Raw genomic sequence first — 22,175 nt, forward strand, 5'->3', positions numbered from 1 at the left:
CTCCCTTCCTCTCTCCCCCCCCCCTCTGTATTTGTAGGCCAGAAGTTGAAATCTGGTGTCTTCCTCAATCAGCTTGCTCTTTGGTGAGGACATTCAAACCATAGTAACATCGTTCCCAGGATCCCATTCTTCAGAAGGTTTAGCACAAACACAGCAGGTCCTGGAGAATTTCTATCCCCTCCCATCTAATACTCATAACCCACCAGGGATTTGGTGCTATAGCTCAGTTTTACAAGAGAAGAACACAGGATCTTCGACGATGAACAGCTAGTCCAAGATCACTGAGCTAGTAGCTGAAAATCTGATGCTCAAATCAAAGCTTGTGCATGGCCCAACTGCCTGTCTATCCTAAGACGGCAGCGACCTGCTAAGAAACACTGGCTGAGCGCTTGAGGGGCCAGTCAAGTTCCATCCCTTTGGGGCTGGCAATCTGATATAGTCTGTTATCAAAAGCCTTTTAGAGCCTCATCCTGCTGGGTCAGTCATTTCTGCTCTGGGGAATTTGTCCTAACACCACATTGGGGACATAGTGTCTCTGCCACAGAGCTGAAGGGGAAGCAATCCTGGAAGATGCTTAGAACACTATGCTGCAGAGGAGGCAGCCTGCTTACCACAGCAACCTGGAACCTTGGATTTGGGACCTGCCCAGAACTTCTTTTTGCTTCTTTTCCACAGCCCATCTTGCATACCTTATGCAGCAGCTGTGCTCTGACCCGAAGGAGGAAACAGGGCCTAAACTGGAGTGGCCCACGGCAGGGATGTGGTCCCAGGGTCCAGCCATCTGGAAAACGGGCTGAAGGAGCCTCACATCATGTGCCGCTGAGCACACCTACCCCTCTGAGGGTAACTCTCACTCAGGCATGCCTGTCTAGACATTGCTAGTGCTTTACCTCGTGTTAAAATTCTGAATGTTCACACTGTTGAAACAACTCTGGGAGAGAGAAGTTGTGTTTGTGGATTCTAAGTATTTTACAGCTGCAAAGTTAGCTAAGTCAAAAAACTAGACGAGAGATGTTTACGATATCATTTATGCATGAGTTAGCTTCCGAATCGTCCCTTGGATGGATGTTGTTCATATTAACCTTTCCAAGTAGCTCCTGACTTGTTACATATCCTGCTCTTGTTTCATATCACAAAAATGCTGTCACAAAGAACTCCAAATTTGCCATGGACTGCACATGTATTGAGCCAAATGTAAAGTGTTCCCATAAGGCCCTGTTCCGTGAACAGGCTCCCATTGTTCTTTCTAGGATGTATAACTTGGGTGGAAAAACCTGAGGGGAGCGCCGGAGAAATGGATCAGAAGTTGGTGCTCTTGAAGAGCACCTGAATTCAGTTCCTAGCAGCCAGGTGGGGGTTCACAACCTCCTGCAACCCCAGTTCTAAGACATCCAACGCCCTTTTCTGATCTCTCTGGATACCAAGGGCACATACATACATGTAGGCAAAACACTCAAACTCCAAAATAAAATAAGATAAATAAAAAAAAAAAAAAAGGAAAAGGAGAAGAAAGATGAGCAGAAAAAGAGAGAAGATAAGGAAGAAGAGGAAAATGAGGAAGAAGAGGAGGGGAGGAGGAAGAGGAGGAGGGGGACAAGGAGGAGGAGGGGGACAAGGAGGAGAAGAGGAGGAGAGGGAGGAGGAGGACAAAGAAGAGGACAAGGAAGATGAGGAAGAGGAAGAAGAGGAGGAGGAGGGGCAGGAGGAGGACAAGGAGAAGGGGTTGAGGAGGAGGAGGAGGAAGAGGAGGGAGAGGAGAAAACTCCACAGTAGTTCCCTCCTGAAAAAAAGGAGACCACAAAAGTTGCTCCTCCTCAGGCCACATGGGGTCAGTTACCCTCAACATGCCAAGTGCACTCTACCCTCTCCCATAATCCAAAGGAAACCATCTGAGAACTTCTTAAAGATGGGACCAAGGATGTTGTGGCCTCCTCTCAGGCCCCTGAGAAATTCTCAACTGAAATGACGTGAGGGGATTGGGGGCTCCCTGGAAGACCCCTAGGCAGGAGCAGATGTAACCAGTAGCACTTTCTGTCCGGCCTGAGGCCAGGCCAGCTTCCCACTGTCATGGGATATTACCACCATCCCACCTTTAGAGGCAGCCCAAGGACAGGTGACAGAGGTGGTTAATGTTGTTGTTTGTTTTGCTTTGCTTTTTACAAGGAAAGGCTCATCCTCCCTAATTCCTGCAGGGCTGCTTCCAGATGGGGGCACAGATAGACTGAGGAACCACTAACATCCCAACTCCCATCTCTCAGATCACAGGATGGGAAGGCCAAGCCTTCTCCCGACACCCCCAACTCCAGGGAACCTCTGATGGGCCTGGCTCCCCTCCATTTCACTCTTCCTGGGCACATGTAACACAGGGCAATCTCAGCCGTGTAGTCACCATGTAGAGATTACACACATACACAGCAAAGGCAGGGTAATGTCCTTTCCCACCATGTCCCTCTACACAGCTGCCGCAGCTAAGCACTATGAGGCTGGGGCCATGGACAAAGTGTGACCCAGACCCTCATCCATCAGACGAAGGCACCGACCAAGTAGATGCCTGGCCACCTAATTCTCAGCTCTCTGCTCTTCTTCCTGATGCCCATGGCTTGCTGTGAAACTCAACAGATTAAAGGCCTCGACTTTATCCTCCCAGAAACTGCAGTTCCCAGGCAACAGCTGTCAGGCCTGTCAGTCACCCAGTAGAGTGTGGGGAGGCGGGTCCAATCTCTGACAGGGAAAAAGGAAAATCCTAGCTGGCAGAGCCAGAGAGAACAGCGGAGGCCTGGGACAGTGGAATCGATATTCAGTGTTCTGTTATCTGCAAGAACTACCCTGAGGGTGAGACACGTGAGCCCGGGAGCATCACGGACCACTGGAAATAGCGCGTAGCAAAGGACTGAAGGAACAGGCTTCAGCACAAAGGGCAGAAATCAAGGTTCACATGTGACAGGATCCAGCTGGCTAATGGATTCTGTTTGCCCTGGTGGGGCGGGTGGGCAGGCTGGCAGGCTGCGGGTTAGAGGGTGGCCCCTAACACCAATGATTCACTCTCAGACATCCCGACACTGTGCCAATAAATATCACCTGTCCGTCTGTTGGTCTGCCTTAGTCAAGTCCCAAGTTTTCTTCCAACCAGCTTGATCCTGGGATATGACACACATCTGCACACTGGCTTATCACACAGAGGAGCAAAGCCTTCCAGGGATCATCTCGAAAGGACACTTGAACTTGGACCTGATGTGAAGATTTTAAGAAATAGTGAAATCATCAAACCCCAAATTGGACAGCTTCCTTTGCCCATCTTTTTAAACGCAGCAAAAACGGAGGTAGTGTTTTAATGCCTTTCTACGTCTGAAATTACCTTGTTGGGTTAGGAACTAAAAAGGTATTAAATTAGCTTCTATTTTAACTTAATCTAAAAATAGCTTAGGCAGTCTGTGAATGCATCACACAGCTTAAATCTGTTAACCGCGTTCACATTTCCCATCCTGTTACAAGCTTCTGGTGTTTAAGGTAGGCTCATTTCTTACTGACAGTGTTTCTACTGACGGTGTTTTTCTCCAAGAGCTGGAACTTAGTGAGGGCCAGCTTTGTGTTCACAGCATGGAATGCATGTTAGACTACAGTAAGTGGCTATAAATTTAAATGAATGAGTTAGGCCTTTCATTTTAAAGTCACCACTAACCACAGCTTCTGCTTTAGGAGATGCCTCATTTTTACCATAAGGAAAGACGAGGCAAAAGGGCAACACCTGGCACTCCCCTCTCAGTGTCCTTGGCAGACATCAACAATCAACCACAGCATCATTCTCGGGATCACTCACAGCACAGAACTCCAGATAGCTACTTACTGCCGTCTGCTCAGTTCCGTGCATGGCTACAAACCTGTGACCAATGTTAGCAGAAGTAAAGATAAACCTGTAGAACTGGATTCTAGCCTTCCTATCTCACAAGCTGAGTGGCAGACACAGCTTGCCTCTGCACATGGGGTATATGCTGCTTGGACTCAGTTACATTGAATTTAAAAAGTTGAAGGACTGTAAAATCAGCACAGATTTCTTTGTATTCATGAACACACATAGGTGCATGTGTGTGGGGCAGGGGGGGTGATGTTGCACATAGGTGTATCTGCATATGTGTGTGCATATGTACATGTGGAGCCTGGAGGACAATCTCAGGTATGTTCCCTCAGGTGCTATCTACCTTATTTATTTATTTATTTATTTATTTATTTATTTATTTATTTAAAATGACAGAGAATCTCTCACAAGTAGGCCAGGGTTACTGGTGAACAAGCAGTGGAGGTCCACCTGTCTCTGCCTCTTTGGCTTTGTTACCACAAGCACATCGAAACGCCACACATGGCTTCTTAAATGTGGGTTCTGGGGACCAAACTTAATTCGTCATGCTCATTTTACTGACTGAGCTATTGCTCCAGCCCAGCATAGACTTCTTTTTATGGAAAGATACTTTATTAAGACAAAACACGAGACATGTTTGAGATGAGACCAACATCTCAATATATATATATATATATATATGTATGATATACATATATGAAATACATATATATATGTATATATGTATATGTATATATATATATATATGTATTTTTTTTAAATGTTTGTTGTCCAGGTAAGTGAACATTCACAGGGGGCAGTACCACAAATCCCCTCCTACTGTCCTTGCTGAGTTCTCCCGACTGCCACACCTAAGTGTTCTGCACAGCCTTCAGGGGAAGCGTGAGCCCTCTGCCTTGCCCACACACACCAGCGGTCTTTCCCAGCACCTCGGCTGTAAGAAATGCTTCCTCTCTCCAGGCCACCGGCAGGCTTCCCCACCTACTGACAATTTGGGTTATACACATCACTCTTCTGGACTTTGCGTTCACTGGGGGCAGCTGGTTCTTTTATCTTTGATATCCTAATTTCTACATGCAACAGAGGCTTGGCAAATACTTTATGATTCAGTAAGCCTTAGCCCAGAGCAAACCTGCACTCATTAAAAAACAAACAAACAAACACTGTATTCTTTGGAAAGTTCACACACGCAACAATGTATCTTGATCATACCTACCCTATACTCATGCCCAATTTTTCCTTGAGACCCTCAACTAGTCTCCCTCCCAACTTCATGTCTTCCCTAAATAATTAGTTTTTAACCCACTGACTCTAATTACTATTGCCCATATATATGCACGTGGGTATAGGTTCATTCACTGGGATGTGGAGAAGTCACCAGTGGTCACTCGCTTACAGCAGCCATCATCTGCCTATAACTTGCCAGCTAGGGGTGGGACCCAGGGAACTCCTCCTTGCTCCCTGCTGGGAATCGGTGGGACTCGGTGTTGTGCTGGTAGCCAGTGTTGTTGTGAGTTCTTGTGTGCAATAGTCACTATGTCCAAGAGACAGCACTGCGTAGCAGTCTTTTACATTTTTCTGCTCCTCCTTCCTTCCATCATGGTCCCTGGCCTTGCAGGGGGTGTGGGAATATTGAGTAGCAGTTCCGTCTATAGCTAGGCACTCCCAGTCAGTTATCTTTGAGCACTAAAGGGTCTCTGTACTACCACTCCCTGTGGTAATATGCTTCTCTGACCAAAGGTGGGAGAAGCTCAGATATATGAATATAAACATGACTATGCAGTCTGACAAAGTGACCATTTAGAAAAAGCAACATCAACAGTTGTCCGCCAAGACCAACCTCATCCTCTGGTCATGGATTCGGACTACATTTACATTACTAGGCATGAAATCCCTCCCGTGGAAGAAGCCTCAAATCTAATCAAGACAAAACTTGGTTAATGCCATAAACCGTCTTACCACCATTAAACCAGTGGGCACAGCTAGGTCTGTATTGTAGCATGCCGGGTCAGCATTGGATAAGACCACAGATGTATGTTGTAACTTAGCAGTCTGCACAGCACTTTCTGGAACTGTGAAAGCTGGCCAGCACAGAGTGCCTTGGTCACTCTGAGGTTGACTTCTCTATGTCCTATAACCAAAGTATGTGGTATATTCAGCAGTAATATCTCCCCATCCAGTGACAGTGGGCAGCCAAGAGCAATAGAACAGGCTATGTTGTTGTGCGTGTCTCAGAAGCCTCTCAGGCCAGTAACTACAATTGTAGGGGCTTGCCTGGCACTGAGATTTTCATTTAATGGACTATGTCTCGAGAGAAACATCATCTACTAATATGGGGCACTTCTGTTCAAACTTTATTAAAATATGTTTAATAGGCTTACAAACTAGTGGTTTTCTGTATAGCTCCTTCATAATCCTTACTTTGAATTAGCCATCCCCCTTCTCTTCCTCCCACCCCTGTCCCCTGATCACAGCTTTAGCACACAGCACTCAGTTTTAGAAGCCTTTGTCATGTTAACTTTCTTCTAAACAGCTGAGATAAAAATTATTCCCAAAGAGTTCATTTTGTCTGAGCCATTTGGTAAAATCCTCTGACAAAGTGCCCCTGTGTGATTCAGATGCGGGGGCTGGCTTGGTTTGACATAAATCTTTCCCTCTTCTTTAATTCCGGAGCATCACATTTGGAGAGTGGGGACATGGAGCGATATGGAGACACATTGGCTCATTATGTGCAAACACCTAATATTCCAAATCACTCCAGCCTCTGTATTTCAAAGACCTAAAAAAAGGCAGCATCCCTCCCCGCTTCCTGTTTGAGCATGGGCGGGCACAGCATACTGATGGCCCATGCCACTCAGCACTGAATGTCTCTTGGGTCCAGCTGGCTCCTCAGTTAGACTGAAAGTCTCCAAAGATGGTACTAATACGCTTGATGGCTTCTGCATATGCCCTGGTGCCAAGCTGAACGCAGTTACTAATATAGAACGTACAGTGCTTAACTCAACTGGCAAGGGTCATTTGCGTCACCACAGTGGGCACGATGCTCCCTAGGGAGAACTACTATATTCCTCCATTGGCTGATGCACAGGAAAGCGACCGAGGAGGGCAGGCAGGATCCCATAAATAAACAAGGACGCTGGGAACTTCTTAAACGTTCTCCTTCCAGTAAGCAAAAAAGTGTGATGGTCACAGAGTTTACCACATACAACTCATCTAAATAACACGTGTTTCCCCCTTAAATGGAAGCTGGACTGAACATCAGGAACATCTCACCTGAGCCAGGTGACAGAGTCTGTCATCACCAGGCAGACAGGGGCTGAGCGGTTGTCTGGCATACCCAGCGCAATGCAAACACATTCACATACACACAAACACATATAAACACACATACATAAACACACACATGCATCCAGGCACTTACACATGCACTCACACGAATGCACGCACACATACATGCACACACTCAAATACACATATGCACACACACACACTCACATACATGCATGCACACATGTGAATACACATATTCGTGCGCACACACACACACACATGCACAGACATGTAAGTACGACTGACAGGGAGCATCAGTACACAAGAGTACCAAGTCCCATAGGCAATGGGACTCTATTTGGGGGTGCCTGCTCCTGAAGCCCAGCAGGGTTTCCGGCCCTCTGGTATGAGCTCATTAGAGAAGATGGTACCCTAAAGGTTCTTCCTCCATACCTCCATTTTACCAGCTTTCCAGCCAGAGGCAAGCGTACTGCAAACAGCTGCAAGCACCATTTTCAGGGATCTGGGCTCTGAGCTCCAATGGGAGAGGGGGAATGAGGGGTACCAGGAGAGCCCCACGTGGAGCACTGTTCCGACATTATGAACAGGTAGCCCATTTCTATCACTTTGACAAATCACTTGCCTTCCAAGGAGGAAGCTCCTCCCCAAGAACTCTGTCCCCTAGGGGTGCTAAGGAGATTTGAGAGTTCCTTTTCAGAGTTTCAGGCTCTGAGAGGGAGGCAACCCAGCCTGGGGCCTTTCCTCTTTAGAAAACCTGCCCCCTGAATATCCCCCCCACATCTCTTGGGTGGCATTCTGGCTGACAGGTTAGATGGGGGTACACTAGGTACCTGCCCGTAACCAAGTAAAGAACTCCAGGAATGGGAGGCCATGCGTCCAGTTTCAGTTCCTATGCACGGGCAGTCCCGTGGACTGGAATTCATGATGGAAGGACCTGGCACAAGGGTGATGTACACACCCACCAGGGGAGATTCGGAGGCCTCCAAAGGGGGACCCCAGTGTCCCTGACACAGAGAAGCCTGGGTGGCAGCAACTCAGCCCAATGATAGGTGGCCAGAGATCTATACACCCTCAGCCCCTACCCACGTAATCAGCATCGCAACCCTAACAGGACCCTTGGGAGATCCAAACATGAGAACTATGGCTTTAAACCACTCAGCTCACAGTGAGACTTGGGTGTCAGGTCATTTAAGCTCTCATGTGATTTCTGGTGGCAGCCATGGTGGAGTGAGGTGTGTGGTGAGCTCTGGGTATGAACTTGGCTACATGAGAGGTATGCCATGGGGATACACCCCCAATGTAAACATGCAGTGCTCCACTGAGAGACAAGCAACTGATGTGAACTCAGTGTGTGCCTCACGCAGGCATGGAAGCCAGTCGTGTCCAGCAGGAATCTGTCTGGTGGGCATCAGGGAACACTATCTGGAGAAGAGGTAGAGGTCCTCAGAATCGACCCACTCTCCATTCTGAGAGTTGCTTCTTACAGCGCAGGCTCTGGGTATCCCTGGAAGCTCTGCTCTTCACATAGAACCTAGAGTTTGCAGGGAACTTTCCAAAGTTTGTGGGATGCTTTCCAAACCGGAAAGGGAACAGTAAGGGCCATGGGTCCAAGTCACATGTGGACCAGGTTGAGGAGGGCTCCGTTCGATGTCTTCTGCTCTCATACACAAGGCTTTCCCTGTGAGCCACTGGAGGTCAAGTACGGCCAGCTGAGGTGGAATTTAAGCCCCTACTGAGCACACAGTAGGCAGCACCTAGAAACGAGGACCAATGGGTAATGGATTAATGACCATTTAGGTGTCCCTCCATTCAAAAGGAGTTCTACTCCTAGGCACCGATGGGCAGAAGGGACTGTACTTTGAACAGAACTGGAAACTATGTTGAGAGCCCGGATTCCATAAGAGTCTGCCAAAGCTACACTCTTAGTTAACGGTGTAGCCTGAGATGGGAGCCGATGGCTCAGGCTCGCGATGATCAATCCAGTCAATGCTGTTACATCTCCTGGGTGACATGTGGCTGGTTTCAGATCAAGGAGAATGAGGCTGAGAGCTTTCTGGAATTGTTGGAAGTATTTGTCTCTTGGGCCTGACAGGATGTCTGCAGAGAAGAGGAAACCGACACACCCAGAGGCTCTGTATGCAGCTGCAGCTTCTCCTGAAGTCAGCGACCTGAGGCTTCAGTTATGGGAGCCACAAACATTCTGTTTTTAAATGTTAACCACCCTTTGTAAGGCTTACTTTCAGGAGAGGACAAAAAGTCCCAACCCATTCCATAAGCATTCAGCATATGTGGCTGAACGATGTCAAGCGCATTTGAAGCCCCCGAGGCTGTCTGGGCATACTTTCTCTGGCTCAGCTTTTGCATCTCTGGGACAGACGGGGCTGGCATACTTCTAGTACTGCTGCATCCAGGGTAGATAGTGAACTGTAAGGTGGGTGCCAGTCAATGAAAAGGCTATCAGTTGTAGAGTTATGAGTGGCAAAGGCACTGTTTGTGCTAACGGGCCCAGTAACGGGAAGATGGGCAAACTCAGGTCTGGGCCACCCTCTATGGGTCCTGTGGTCCTGAGGGTCTCACATTCTCCACTGAGAAAGGAAACCTCAGCCGGGCGGTGGTGGCGCACGCCTTTAATCCCAGCACTTGGGAGGCAGAGGCAGGCGGATTTCTGAGTTCGAGGCCAGCCTGGTCTACAAAGTGAGCTCCAGGACAGCCAGGGCTACACAGAGAAACCCTGTCTCGAAAAATCAAAAAAAAAAAAAAAAAAAAAAAAAAAAAAAAAAAAAAGAAAGGAAACCTCAGTATCACAGCCTCTGAGTGAGGCAGACATGGGAAGACACAAGACAGACTCAGTGGCAGCTAGACTAACAGCTGTGGAGGGCGTTTGGGACAATGAGCCTTCGCCTCATTTGGGGAGGACGAGACTCAGAATGAACTTTAGAAATCACCAATGGTCCAGAGTTGGGTAAGTCACCAGATCCAGAGGGACCAAAACAAGGGAAGACTCAATGCTACCAAAAGAGAGTGCAGAGAGGCAGGAGGACTGGGTTTTGATGGATTGGAGTAATGGTACAGGGGACCATTGGTACTCCTCTTTGTTTCCATCCACTTCCCAGGACTCAGGCACTACCCACTGTATGCCCAGCACTAGCCAAAATAACCCCTGAAAGGCAGTCACTGCTGGGACTCATACAAAACTGAAGGTTGCCGGGCAGCGGTGGCACACGCCTTTAACCCAGCACTTGGAAAGCAGAGGCAGGTGGATTTCTGAGTTTGAGGCCAGCCTGGTCTACAGGGTGAGTTCCAGGACAGCCAGGGCTACACAGAGAAACCCTGTCTCGAATCCCCACCCCCCCAAAAAAACCCAAACAAACAAACAAAAAAAAAAAACCTGAAGGTTGTGAGTTGTGTCTTCCCTGGCACCTGCTGGTCCCAGCCAGGGCCTCTGCACATCACAGAAGCACAAGGCACAGTTGTGGGTTGCTCCCACTAGCTCTGAGAAGAACATCTTTGCACAAAACTAATACAAAGTGCAACGGGTACAATCAACCAGATGTGGTAACTTTCCACCATGTACATAGAATGGTACACTCGGGTCTGAATAGTGCCAAAGGAATTCCACCTTGCTGTCTTCCCTGTAGCCTTGGGAGGTCCCCTCCCTAGTAAGTCCTTCAGCTGTCACAAGAGGAGGACAAGGTCTGTCACACAGACTGTTGTTCCAGACCCAAAGAGATGATGTCATGCATAAAGGAGGTGTGGAGCTAATGGAAGGGATTATTGCTCACTGGTATTTTTGGCAGCTCTCAAAATGCAGCACATGGAGACCCACCCACACCACCTCCAGGCAAGCCTGCTCTGGCTGTCCGTCTTCACTCACTGGGATTCAGAAATAGTGCCACCCACATGAGATGGTTTGAGCCTGGGGAGCAGCCTGTGCTGGGGAAAGACAGAACTACAGGTGTCCCGTCGACTAGCATGGCCAGCAGAGGGCAGCAGAGAGAGGGCGGGCTAGAGCCTTGAGTCTTTCCAACCAGGGATGAGTGGCCCTGAGTTCCAGAGACAACCAGGATGAGCACCAATGTCCCCATCATCAAACATCACCCAAATGTTCAGAGGTCAAGATAACTCACAGAGCTAGGGATGGCTCAGCACTGGGGACACACAAGACACATGTCAAACGGGGCCAGAGCCCTATCGCAACCTCAAACACTGCCCTCAAGGAAAAGATACACAGGGCCGGAAATGAGTAACAAAGGAGTTAAGATTCTGGCAGCTAGACCTGAACTCCCCTCTCTCCCACAGGGAAGAACATTATGCCTACCTGGCCATATAAGGACACCCTCACCATCCCTGCCACCCAGTCCAACTCCAAGGGACGCAAGGGCACAGGGATGATGGTACGATCCTGTCATGCGCAATGTGAGCATGCCTTCCACTTTTTTTTTTTTCAGTGCATATCCCCACCATATGGATACCAGGTGGTGGGGCCACTGGGAAGGAACTAGACTGTGACTGTGGAGCCCTCGTGAAAGGAACCAATGCATGTATAAAAGGTGTTCTAGTGAACTCTCTTGCCCCTCCCTCCACGCCTGGGGGCCGGGGGTTGGAAGCTCCTCAGACGCTGAAGCCAGAGCCGGGTGCATGTACTTCTGGTCTCCAGAACAGTGAGGAATGCGATTCTATTGTTTCTAAGTTACCCAGTCCCTGACATTCTGTTACAGAGCCTCCTGCTGACCAACAGCAAGGCCCTCTAGAGCACAGACCATAACTCTGGGCTTCCTGCCGCAAACCTGGAAACGAAAGACAACCGAGTAGTCTGGATAGCAGCAAGGCACCTGGCACAGGCAGACAGGAGTGCATCTGTGGCAATCAGGTATCTAGAGGGGTGCTGAGCACCCAAAGGTAGCTCAAGTTCAAGTACACAAGCTACAATTGACTCAGACATCCAGTCAAGGCAATGACAGAAGCCCATGGCTGAGGTCGCTTTCATCAACGGGAAAGGGTGCAGCCGACACGCGGTTTGGATAGCAAATGTGACCTTTGAACTCCAAGCTTAAGATTAACACCCTAAATGACGACAGACTCAGGTATGTGGAATACCATTAAGTGTCCAATGTGCGCACACAAGAAATCCAGTGTGTGCACCCAAGAAGTCCAGTGTGTGCATACAAGAAGTCCAGTGTGTGCACACAGAAGTTCAAGAGGAGACCAAAAGGCGCAGGAAGAATAGCTTAAGAGTTTATTAGAGATAACTTCTTCCAATTTTTAGGGTAAATGATCTACACGACCAAGAAAACAAGTAGGATAACACAGACACACGTACTTAGACCCGAGAGACTACTGAAGTGAGAGATGAAGATGTCGTGGTGGAAAGGCAGCACACCATACACAAGGGACCCTCAGTGACTCCAGCAACATCACAGAGGACAGGAGACATGAAATGTACACAGGCCGAAAGAGCTCTAAACTACCCAAATGAGTTTCCAAAACTGAGCTGCTCAGAAATTTCCTTGTGGGTGGTGCGCTGGAGCTAGATAAGAGGTCAGCATTCACCATGCTGTAACTATACTGCATGCTACTGAATGCTCGCTGTAAAACGGCTAATAATTTGTTATATGATTTTTTTTTGATAATTTAAAAACGAAAGGAAAATTAAGATTCCCAGATAAGCACAAACCATAGAAAGATTATTACTAGATGATCAGGTTACGGGAAACAATGGGCATTAGACAGTTATTCAAACCCACACGGGAAAGAACAGGGTTAAGAAAGGTAATTTACACAGGTAATTAAAGAGGAAATATAATTGCATTTTCATTTGCAATTCTTTTTTCCCTTAACTTGAAAGACGATTATGTAAATCTATAAACTGCAAACTCGTACCAATGCACACCTAGTGTATAAAGATACAGTTTGTATAATAATAGTACAGAGAGCAAGTCAGGAACAAGACTATACGAGAGCAGAGATCTTTGCAAGCTTTGGAAATTATACTGGTATTAATCCAAATGAGACTGTTATAAATTTAAGATGTACCCTCCCCCACCCAGGGAAACTGATAAGAAAATACACAAAACACCATAGAAGAAATGGCAAAGGAATTAAAGGGGTAGACTAGAAACACCTATTTAACCTATTTAACAGCAATGCAGTAAGAGGCAAAACAGGGGTAAGATAGCCAGAACCCAAAAGATAAATGGCATTCTGGAAATGCCATCTTCATAATTACAATGAAATGATAAATACTCCAACTAAAAGATAGAAGTTCACAGAAAAATTAACACAAATTAATCTAACACTATCTGTGAAGAGATGTGAGCTATGGTCAAAGACACTAAAACTGAAATCGAAAGGAAGAAGAGCATGAAACTGTCAATCAAACCCCAGCTACAGCAGCTATGCTACTATAGTAGGAGATATTGTCCAAGACAAAAATTACCAGAAATAAAGTGAGAAACTGCATCATGATGAGGGTGCCAATCAAGATCTACCAATTGCGTGGAACAATTGTGTGGAGCATACATGGAAGAATATATGAAGAATACACTCAAAATACATGAAGTAAAAGGGACAGAACTGAGTAGAGAAATCGATGATCCAGCAGTCATAACTGAAAATGCTAATATCTTACTTCCATAATCGGTAGAACAAAACATAAGAGACACAAGAAACAGAATACATGATGATGTACTAGGACCTGGAATTGAGGACCTAAGAACCCAATTAACACAGAATGCAGGTCCTGCTTATGAGTCCAAGAATGTTTTCAGGGTAGACCATCTGTTAGGCCATAAAAGAACCAATACTTTAAAAATATTTAAGTTGCAAAGATTTCTCCAACCACAACATAATTTCATTAGAAAAGGAACAGAAGGGAATTGTGGAAACTAAACCACAGCTTACCAAAAAATCAACAGGTCAAAGAAAAAGTCCTAAATGAAATTAGAAAACATTTTGAGATTAATCAAAACAAAGCCTTAATATACCAAAAACACATGAGATGTAGCTAAAACCATCCCTAGGAAGAGGTTTGTGGCTGAAAATGTTCAAAGGAAAAAAATCCTGGATCAGTAGGCTTTCAACTTAAAAATACAGATAGAAAAACATATAGAGGCAGAAGAACTTATGCTGCAAGCAAGCGAGCAGGAGGAAAGCACTGACGAGCAGGAGGAGAAATTAATGAGATTTAAAATAGAAAAGGAGTAGAGAAAACTAATAAAACAATCTAGAAGGAAGTTCTTTGAAAAAATTAGCAAATCTATAACTAAACATGCCATGAAAGAAAATATAGGAAATTCAAAATGTTAAAAAATCAAGAATGAGAAAGAAGTCATCACTACCAACACTACAGAAATTAATATGATTAGGTCAACACTTGTGTGTCAAAAAACAAAACCAGGTAACAATGAAACAGACACAAACTACCAAAAAATGACTCAAGAAGAAATAAAAAACGTAAGTAGACCTAAGGCTTGGTTGTTGCACAAATGATTGAATTAGGACTTGTTAACTTTCCATGATGAGATAGATGCTCATGCCCTTACAGCTTCGCAGATACATTCTAATAAATGCTTACAAAAGGCTAGTAATGGATACATGACTTTTTTGGTGGGGTATGAAAATATTCTGGAATTAGATACTGGTAATCACCCACAACCTTGTTCTGGGATATGCAAATAATTATGTCCATTATCCTTAAATTACTGGAATAGTAAGTACATGTAATCGAGTACAGTTGTAACAATGGAATTCCTACTCCTTTCTCCCATATTTTATCTGGTCAAATTGAACAGATTGAGAAAGTTATAAGTCATGAACTTTCTCTTTATGTGTAGGTGCATGCTGTATATATTTGTGTGTATTTGTGTGGGTATGTATATGTGGAAGTGTGGCTACAGGTGTATGCGTGTGCATGTGAAGGCCAGCAATTGATGCCTTATGTCTAACTCCAATCTCTCTCTACTTTATTCTTAACACAAGGTCTTTCACTGAAGCTTGAGCTCATTGATTTGGCTAGACTGGTTGGCCAATGTGCTGCAGGCATCTGCCAGTCTCTGACTCCCTGGTGCTGGGATTACAGTGCATCCATGTTCACAGTGAGTGCTGAGGAGAACTCAGGCCCTCCAGGCAATTGTACAGCAATCGCTTTAGAGACTGAGCCATATAGCCACCCCCTCATTTTTATTCTCAAAACAAGTAGATTCATATTTCACCTCTCCCAAACCTATTCTTTAGAGGAATTTTAATCCAGCAACATGGCTGCTCTGGCAAGGGATCACATCCAAGAGCCTAGGTCTGTGTGATCCTGCTGGAATGCAGACACACCTTTAATCCCAGACAATGACATCTAATTGAGGGATAGACCAAGGGATGAATCAGAGAAAGATTTGACAGAATGAGTCAGAGATAAGATACGCCCAGCTCTCACAAGAACAGACAGGAAAGAGGCTACTTTAAGAGCAGAGAGGGAGAAAGAGAAGTTCGGTTCAATTCAGTTCAGTTTGCAATAGCTCAGTTCATGGAATTCAGAGGCAGTCTTTCCAAGCACAGAAATTCAGTGAGAAGCTGAGAGAAGCCAGTTTTAATCAGTCAGCTCGGAGAGGAGTCTAAGCAGAACAGCTGAATTGAAACAGCCCGCCAGAGTTCAGAAAGAGGTAGAAAGGGTGAGCTTATTCAGCAGCAAGTCCCAGATTCTGAAACATTCTAGGCCTAGCTTAGTAGACGGAGCCTGGAAGCTGAAGCCTTCAAGGTCTAGGCTTGCAGAAGATTAGAATGCATGGTGGCTAGCAGCTTCCAGCCCTAGGCCTAGGATAGTTAGTATAGAGAATGCCCAAGGCTCACCCCGAGCCATGAATTCGTAAAGCTTGGGAATGGCTCTCCCTCATCTCATTCCTTCCTCTGAGGAAATAAAAGCAACACTGACATTTACACTATTCTATACAGGTCAAGGCTGAAATACAGTTTAAAGTTAAATTAGGAAGAAGTATCTACAATATCTTAAGAAAGCAGATATGATCAAATCTGTGAAAATCACTTGTTTTATATAAATCTTATATACGGAGCTTGATGGTATTTTATAAAATACCTGGGCTGCTACCCAACACATGAGGTTAGTTATACAATTTTTCTTTCTCATCTCTCTCTCCTCTCTTTTTGTTTTCTTTGGGGGGGGGGATTTGTTTGTTTGTTTGTTTCTGAGACAGAATTTCCTGCAGCTGGCCTCAAATTTTCTATGTAGTCTAGAATGACCTTGAATTTCTCATCCTCCTGCCTCTACCTCCCAAGCACAGGAGCCACCATGCTCTAGGTAGTGTGGGATTTTCTTCTTGTTGCATTATGTTGCTCAAAAAACCTTGCAGATTCTGGAGCATCTTGGACTTCGGATTTGGGGATTAGGATATTCAACTCTCATAATTTTACTTTTGCAAAGCAATGGAAACCTCACTCTGCACCTACACTTTTATGTAAATTATAGTCAGTTACAGGTCCAGCTGGCCTCCTCGGAGTGAGGACAATAGCCCAGTTCATTCTTCCTCACACTCTTACCAAACTCACGTCCTGTTTCCTGTAGAATCTCTGCCATCATTTCTCTGATCTCTCACAGACCAGTGCCTAGTCTCCCTGCTACCTGCTCACAAACCTCAACCCTCTGGCCTACTCCCTTCTGGGGGCATTAACTCTGACACCATACCCTGACAGCACCCCAAATCCAGGCAGGACCCTTCCTAGGTACTATCTACCACATCCTTTCAAATCTGGAAGAAAACAGGCTTTCTGTAGCAAGCTGTACAGAAATCCATCTACCACACCTGCATCTGAGCAGGAGAACAGGGCTGCTGGGCCCATGGGCCTTCGGCACCACAGATGGGAGACTCTGCAGAGCTTCATCCTGTGTTCTGACGGAGAGCACAGGGAGCCATACTTGACATTCTGTGGAGTAACAGGATGAAGGGCATACTTCAGCTTCTCTGTGGAAGGAACTACCTCTTCAGGATCTGTGTGCTTCCCATCCTCTATTACTCATGTAATAATAATAATAATAATAATAATAATAATAATAATAATAATAATAATAGATTTTAAAAAATCAGGAGTTTCTCTGAGTCCTCTTGTTCTGAACAGATAATCTTCAACCATGAAACTCAGGCTACCAGGGACTAAGGCAAGAGGGCTGAGATGGCAGCCTGGGGCCAGTTTAAGGGCCATTGAGAAGTCAGAGTACACAGGACAGGGCTCCTCTTAGGTAGGGAGAAGTGACACGGAGGTTGGACCCTAGTTGCAAATGTGGGCAAACATGCAGAAGGCAGGCCACTGAGGGGGCACAGTCACAGTGTGGGTTATCAGAATGACTTCAGAGAAGAAAATATTCCAAAATGGTAAAGAGAGCTGAAGAGTAATGGTTGTGGTATGAAACTGCATTCCTGCAAACACTCATGCTACCAATGAGGTGACTTCTGGGGTGAGGGGCCATCATTTCAGTCAGAGGTGACTGCATTCAGGCCACACCCCCTTCTGATACTTATTTTATTCCCAAATGATCACGATGTTCAGCTCCATGAGTTTTGTCACACATAGAGTCACGTGGCCACCACCTGGCTGGGTGGTGACGGGTACATGAGCGTCCCATCACTCCCAAACACTTCCCCCGTCTGTTCACTCAGGTTGCACAGCACCCCTCTTATGCCCCTGGCAACCACAGATCTGTTCTCTATCACTTACATTCTGTCTCCTCGAGAATGTCACAAAAAAGGGAATGGTACACTGCAGAACATTCCGGGGCTTGGTTCACTCACCAATGCAATGCTTCCGACACTACTCCAAGCTGCTGTGTGTACCACTGCTCAGCCCCCTATCTGCTGCTTTTTACTGGTGATGCTGGCAGCGATGTGACAGCCTCTGCTCCTTTCAGTCCTACATTTCATCTCTCTGGGACAACGACGACGACATACAGGAACCCTAACCACAGCCATCTGAATTCATAGCATGGCGCATGCAGGAAATCCTGCTACCTGTCTAGAATGCCCTCATGAGCTAGAGGCCAGTGAGACCACACCAGGCTCCCACTGCTTCTCAACTAGACTAGGCTTACCTGCATCCCCCACTCCAGCAGCACAGCATGAAGCCAGAGCCTTTAAGAATATATGGCAGGAAGCCCAGGGATCTAGTCATGTTCCGCAAAAGCTGAACCTAACAGCAATCCCACCCCTGGGCTCAAGGGCACAAGAGCACATTGTTCTCATACCTCGAACTGTACGAGTCTATGCTGAAGAATTAAGCCTTTGTTCTTCCCTAAGGAGAAGGAGGAAGCTCTCACTTTCACCTGGAGGTTACCTTCTTCCAAAAGGAGGAAGGCGGAGGCTGAGGCAGGGAGGAGTCTCAGTCAACAGTCCAGTTCTTGATGACCCAGAGAAACCTTGTGATAGTTCATGACTACCAGGCTCCCCAAAGTGGAGGCACCAGAAACACTCCCTCTGTCTCTTTGAACCCGAGGAGGGCCTGAGCACAGAAGAACTTATCTGGGACCTTCCACCCCACCCTGTCCTGAGACAGTGCGAGAACATGAAATACCCCTGTTGCCATGTACGTTAGCTCAGTCAGCCCTGACCCTGACACTCCAGCAACTGCACACAGACTACCCAGCCTCCCACAGCTAGTGTGTAGTAGGCCCATTGACAAGTAACCATCTGGAATGCTCACTCACTCAGAGGCGGAACATCTGAGGTTGAGCGGCCCCTGGGTTCAACCTCTCTTGAAGGCCTCATAGCACATGGTGTCACAGTAGAGCATGGAGAGAGGTCACTTGGTGAGACAGGAAGCAAGAAAGGGAGCAGGAGCCAGGCCTGCTCTCTCAATTTCCCATTCTTGTGAAAAGTCACAAGAACAACACAATCCCCTTCAAAGGCAAGAGCAGCATCCCCAGTGGCTTGCCAACTTTCCACGAAGCGCCCCGCTCCCTCCCGTCTTTTTAAGTTTCAAATACCTTCCCACAGCACCATCCCAAGGACCAAGCAGCCAGGGCATGAATCCTAGAGGATCACAACCAGCCACAGCAAAGCTGAATGAGAGGATACATGGAATAGACTCAAGATGCCATTACTGACAACCTTCTGACCAGCGGGTCTCATGGGGCTGAGAGACCATCTACCCTAACCCGGCCATGTGCTTGCTTCTAGGATACAAGAATTCCTCAACTTAGAAACCTGTGCCAAGGACTGCAAAGATGGCGCTGAGGTGAGGAGTCCGTACTGCTCTTGTAGTAGAGCTGAGTTTGGTTCCCAATATCTGTGATGGGCAGCTCACAAATGCCTGTGGGTCAAGCATGAGGGGATAAGAAATCATCTTTTGACCTCTGTGGACACACACACACATACACTTAAAAATAAAATAGGGTTTCTTTTAATCTATGTTGTTTCCTACCCTCACCTTTTAAAAATCTCATGTAGGAAGAAAACAGGACAGGTTTTTGTTGTTGTTGTTGTTGTTGTTTTCAGTAAGAGAGGGCATCATGATTCATTCTGTTAAGTAATTCTACCTATGGGAACTAGGTACATCTCAGTGGACACACTATAAATGCAAGCACTTACATTAAGGGGTAAGTCTTGCTTCCCCAAACACAAATATACCAACTATGACAAGCAATCTCATCAGGATTAACCTCAACCTCTGAGAGAACACTTTAAGCTGCCTCTCTGGTGGTCCGGGTGTTTTACATCTCATTCTTGGAAATGTGTCTTCTCTGATCTCAGGCAGAGCTCCTAGCCACTTGACACCCAGAATGACACCCATAAAACAGAGACAACGCCTCAGGTAAGAAAGCCTATAACCTCTGTCATTCCAGGTGTCGGTGATACTCACGGCTCCTGTCAGTATTAGATGGTTTGAGGACCAGGAAGGTGATGCCCAAAGATATATTCATAAAAACAGAGTCCCTACCCAACACTGATAACAGCTTCAACTCATGTCCATACACTCTCAAAGAAAATCATTTTAAGTCCTTATTCTTGTCTGATGGCCACTCTCATTTGTTCTTGCCTTGGAACACGTCTGCAGGAACCTCCAGACATGTTAGCATGCTAAGGCATTATTCTACTGATTTCTCCCCTCTAGGGGACTTGTTCCACAGAAAATGTACCTCAGCTGGAGCCTCCAGGAGAGCGCTTGCTTTGGAAATTTTTTTTTGTCTGTTTGTTTGTTTTGTTTTGCTTTTCAACCCTGGGAATCGAGTCCGGGGCCCCACAAATGTTAGACAAATGTTCTACCACCAAGCTACGCCCCCATCCATCCCCGGATGGAACCCGTGCCTGGTTTACCACCTAATATGGGAGGAAACTTGGAGATCCACGTGTTCTTTCTCTGCCTGTTTCTTCATTGGAACAGATGGAGGAGGATTTTTTTTTCCTTGTCTGTTTTGAGACTCCAGTGAGATCCTGCATACAAAAGCTCAGTCTTTCTTCTGGCAATGGATCCACAAGTGTTATTGACGTGAATTTTTAATGGAGACAGAAAAATCTGCCTTTATGTCTCCAGGTGGCTTATGTTACATAAACTGGACCTTGACAATTCAAAATCAGTCAAGCCCATGGTCCTTTTTTTTTTTTTTTTTTTTTTTTTTTTTTTTTTTTTTTTGGACTGGATCTGTCTGTCAGACTAGCAGGGCCCTTCCTCAGCTTTTTCTAACATTTCAAGACATCTCAGGCCTAACTGATGCTGTGCTGATCCAAATCTCTATCCTCATAGATCTTGCCTCCCTAAAGGATCCTGAACACCTACATTATTCTTCCAAACCTGTCACCTCAAATGTACACTTGTATACATGCATGTAAAACAGAGATAGAAACACATTTAATTTTATAAACACCAGACTCCAAAGACTGCCTTGCCACACAGCCCATCTAAAAGCTCCATAACAAGACTGAATTCCCATCACAGGATACATTAGCAAGCCAGAATTCCAGGCTTTAGTTTGTCTGTGTAGCTATGCACAGGTAACTTACGTCACCAGGTCATATACAGAAGGTACTTTGCAAAAGATGTCCATCAGACAGACATGTGCTACCTAGCTGTTCAAAACTATAAAATCAAATCTGTTTACTTGCTTAGGGAAGCTGGGAACCAACCCCAGAGACTTGCATATATTCAGCAAGCTCTATTCCACTAAACTACACACTAGTCCTAAGAATACCAAAATGAAAAATTATGCACATTTGTGCATGTGAGTGCAGGTATCCATGGAGACCAGAAGAGGGCACCAGATCCCCGAAGCCAAAGTTCCAGATGGCTATAAGTCACCCATGAAACCCAACATGGGTTCCAGGAGCCAAACTTGGGTCTTCTGCAAGAATAATGTGAGCCGTTTATCTCTGAGCTATCTCTTCAGTCCCTGAAAATATTTTAACTGAAAATGTTCTTTTATAGTAAAATTATGAAGATTTTTGAAACAGAATAAAGCAAACCAGTTATGCTGAGTATTTTCATTTCGGTATGTTTATTCCCTGAGTCTGCCCCCATGGGCACTACATTTTAGTTTCAATCATTCATGAAACAAATATTGATTGGCCACCATTAAGTTCCAGCCACAGCCACAGGCACTGAAGATTCAATGGCGATCAACAGCCAAAGACAAACCCTCATTCTCTTGTTCCAAAGACGGAGAGGGACAAAAAGCAGATATAGGATGTGTCAGGAGGCAGTGATGTTTCAAAAAACAAAGTGGGAGGAATTGGAGAGGCACTCAGAGGGAGGAGCTGGAGGGGGAGCTCAGTGGGAGGGGCTGGAAGGGAGCTCAGAGGGAGGAGTTGGAGGGGAGCCAGTAGGAGTGGCTAGAGGGGAGCTCAGTGGGAGTGGCTGGAGGGGAGCTCAGTGGGAGTGGCTGGAGGGGAGCTCAGTGGGAGGGGCTGGAGGGGAGCTCAGTGGGAGTGGCTGGAGGGGAGCTCAGTGGGAGGGGCTGGAGGAGAGCTCAGTGGGTGGAGCACTTGCCTGACACACCCCAAACTTCCAAAGCAAGAAGAGAGCAAGTGTCATATGAAAAATGAGG

General features: G+C 46.2%; 1 protein-coding gene and 1 long non-coding RNA gene across 13 annotated transcripts in view; one reads left to right on the top strand and one right to left on the bottom strand.

The window, feature by feature from the left end:
- Positions 1-3,924, top strand: part of LOC116088322 — a 19,238-nt gene extending 15,314 nt beyond the window's left edge. For 2 of the 5 annotated variants that reach the window (XR_004117859.1, XR_004117856.1), the window contains 2 exons: positions 3,131-3,320; positions 3,697-3,924. This is a non-coding gene — a long non-coding RNA (uncharacterized LOC116088322). Of the gene's footprint in view, positions 1-675; positions 1,158-3,115; positions 3,321-3,696 lie in introns of those variants that run through there. The other 3 variants (XR_004117858.1, XR_004117860.1, XR_004117857.1) reach the window with 3 other exon arrangements.
- The window catches only part of Kiaa1211l (KIAA1211 like), a 116,218-nt gene that overhangs the window by 63,829 nt on the left and 30,214 nt on the right, over positions 1-22,175 (bottom strand). For 2 of the 8 annotated variants that reach the window (XM_031367244.1, XM_031367239.1), the window contains exon 2: positions 3,079-3,228. The exons of 4 other annotated variants lie outside the window; for them this stretch is intronic. In XM_031367244.1, coding sequence (XP_031223104.1) covers positions 3,079-3,155 — 77 coding nt within the window. In that variant the 5' untranslated portion in view covers positions 3,156-3,228. Of the gene's footprint in view, positions 1-3,078; positions 3,230-8,504; positions 8,592-22,175 lie in introns of those variants that run through there. 2 more of the 8 variants (XM_031367241.1, XM_031367242.1) reach the window with 2 other exon arrangements.

Source organism: Mastomys coucha, unplaced genomic scaffold (genome assembly GCF_008632895.1).
Source record: "Mastomys coucha isolate ucsf_1 unplaced genomic scaffold, UCSF_Mcou_1 pScaffold14, whole genome shotgun sequence".
In the NCBI taxonomy this organism is placed as follows: domain Eukaryota; kingdom Metazoa; phylum Chordata; class Mammalia; order Rodentia; family Muridae; genus Mastomys; species Mastomys coucha.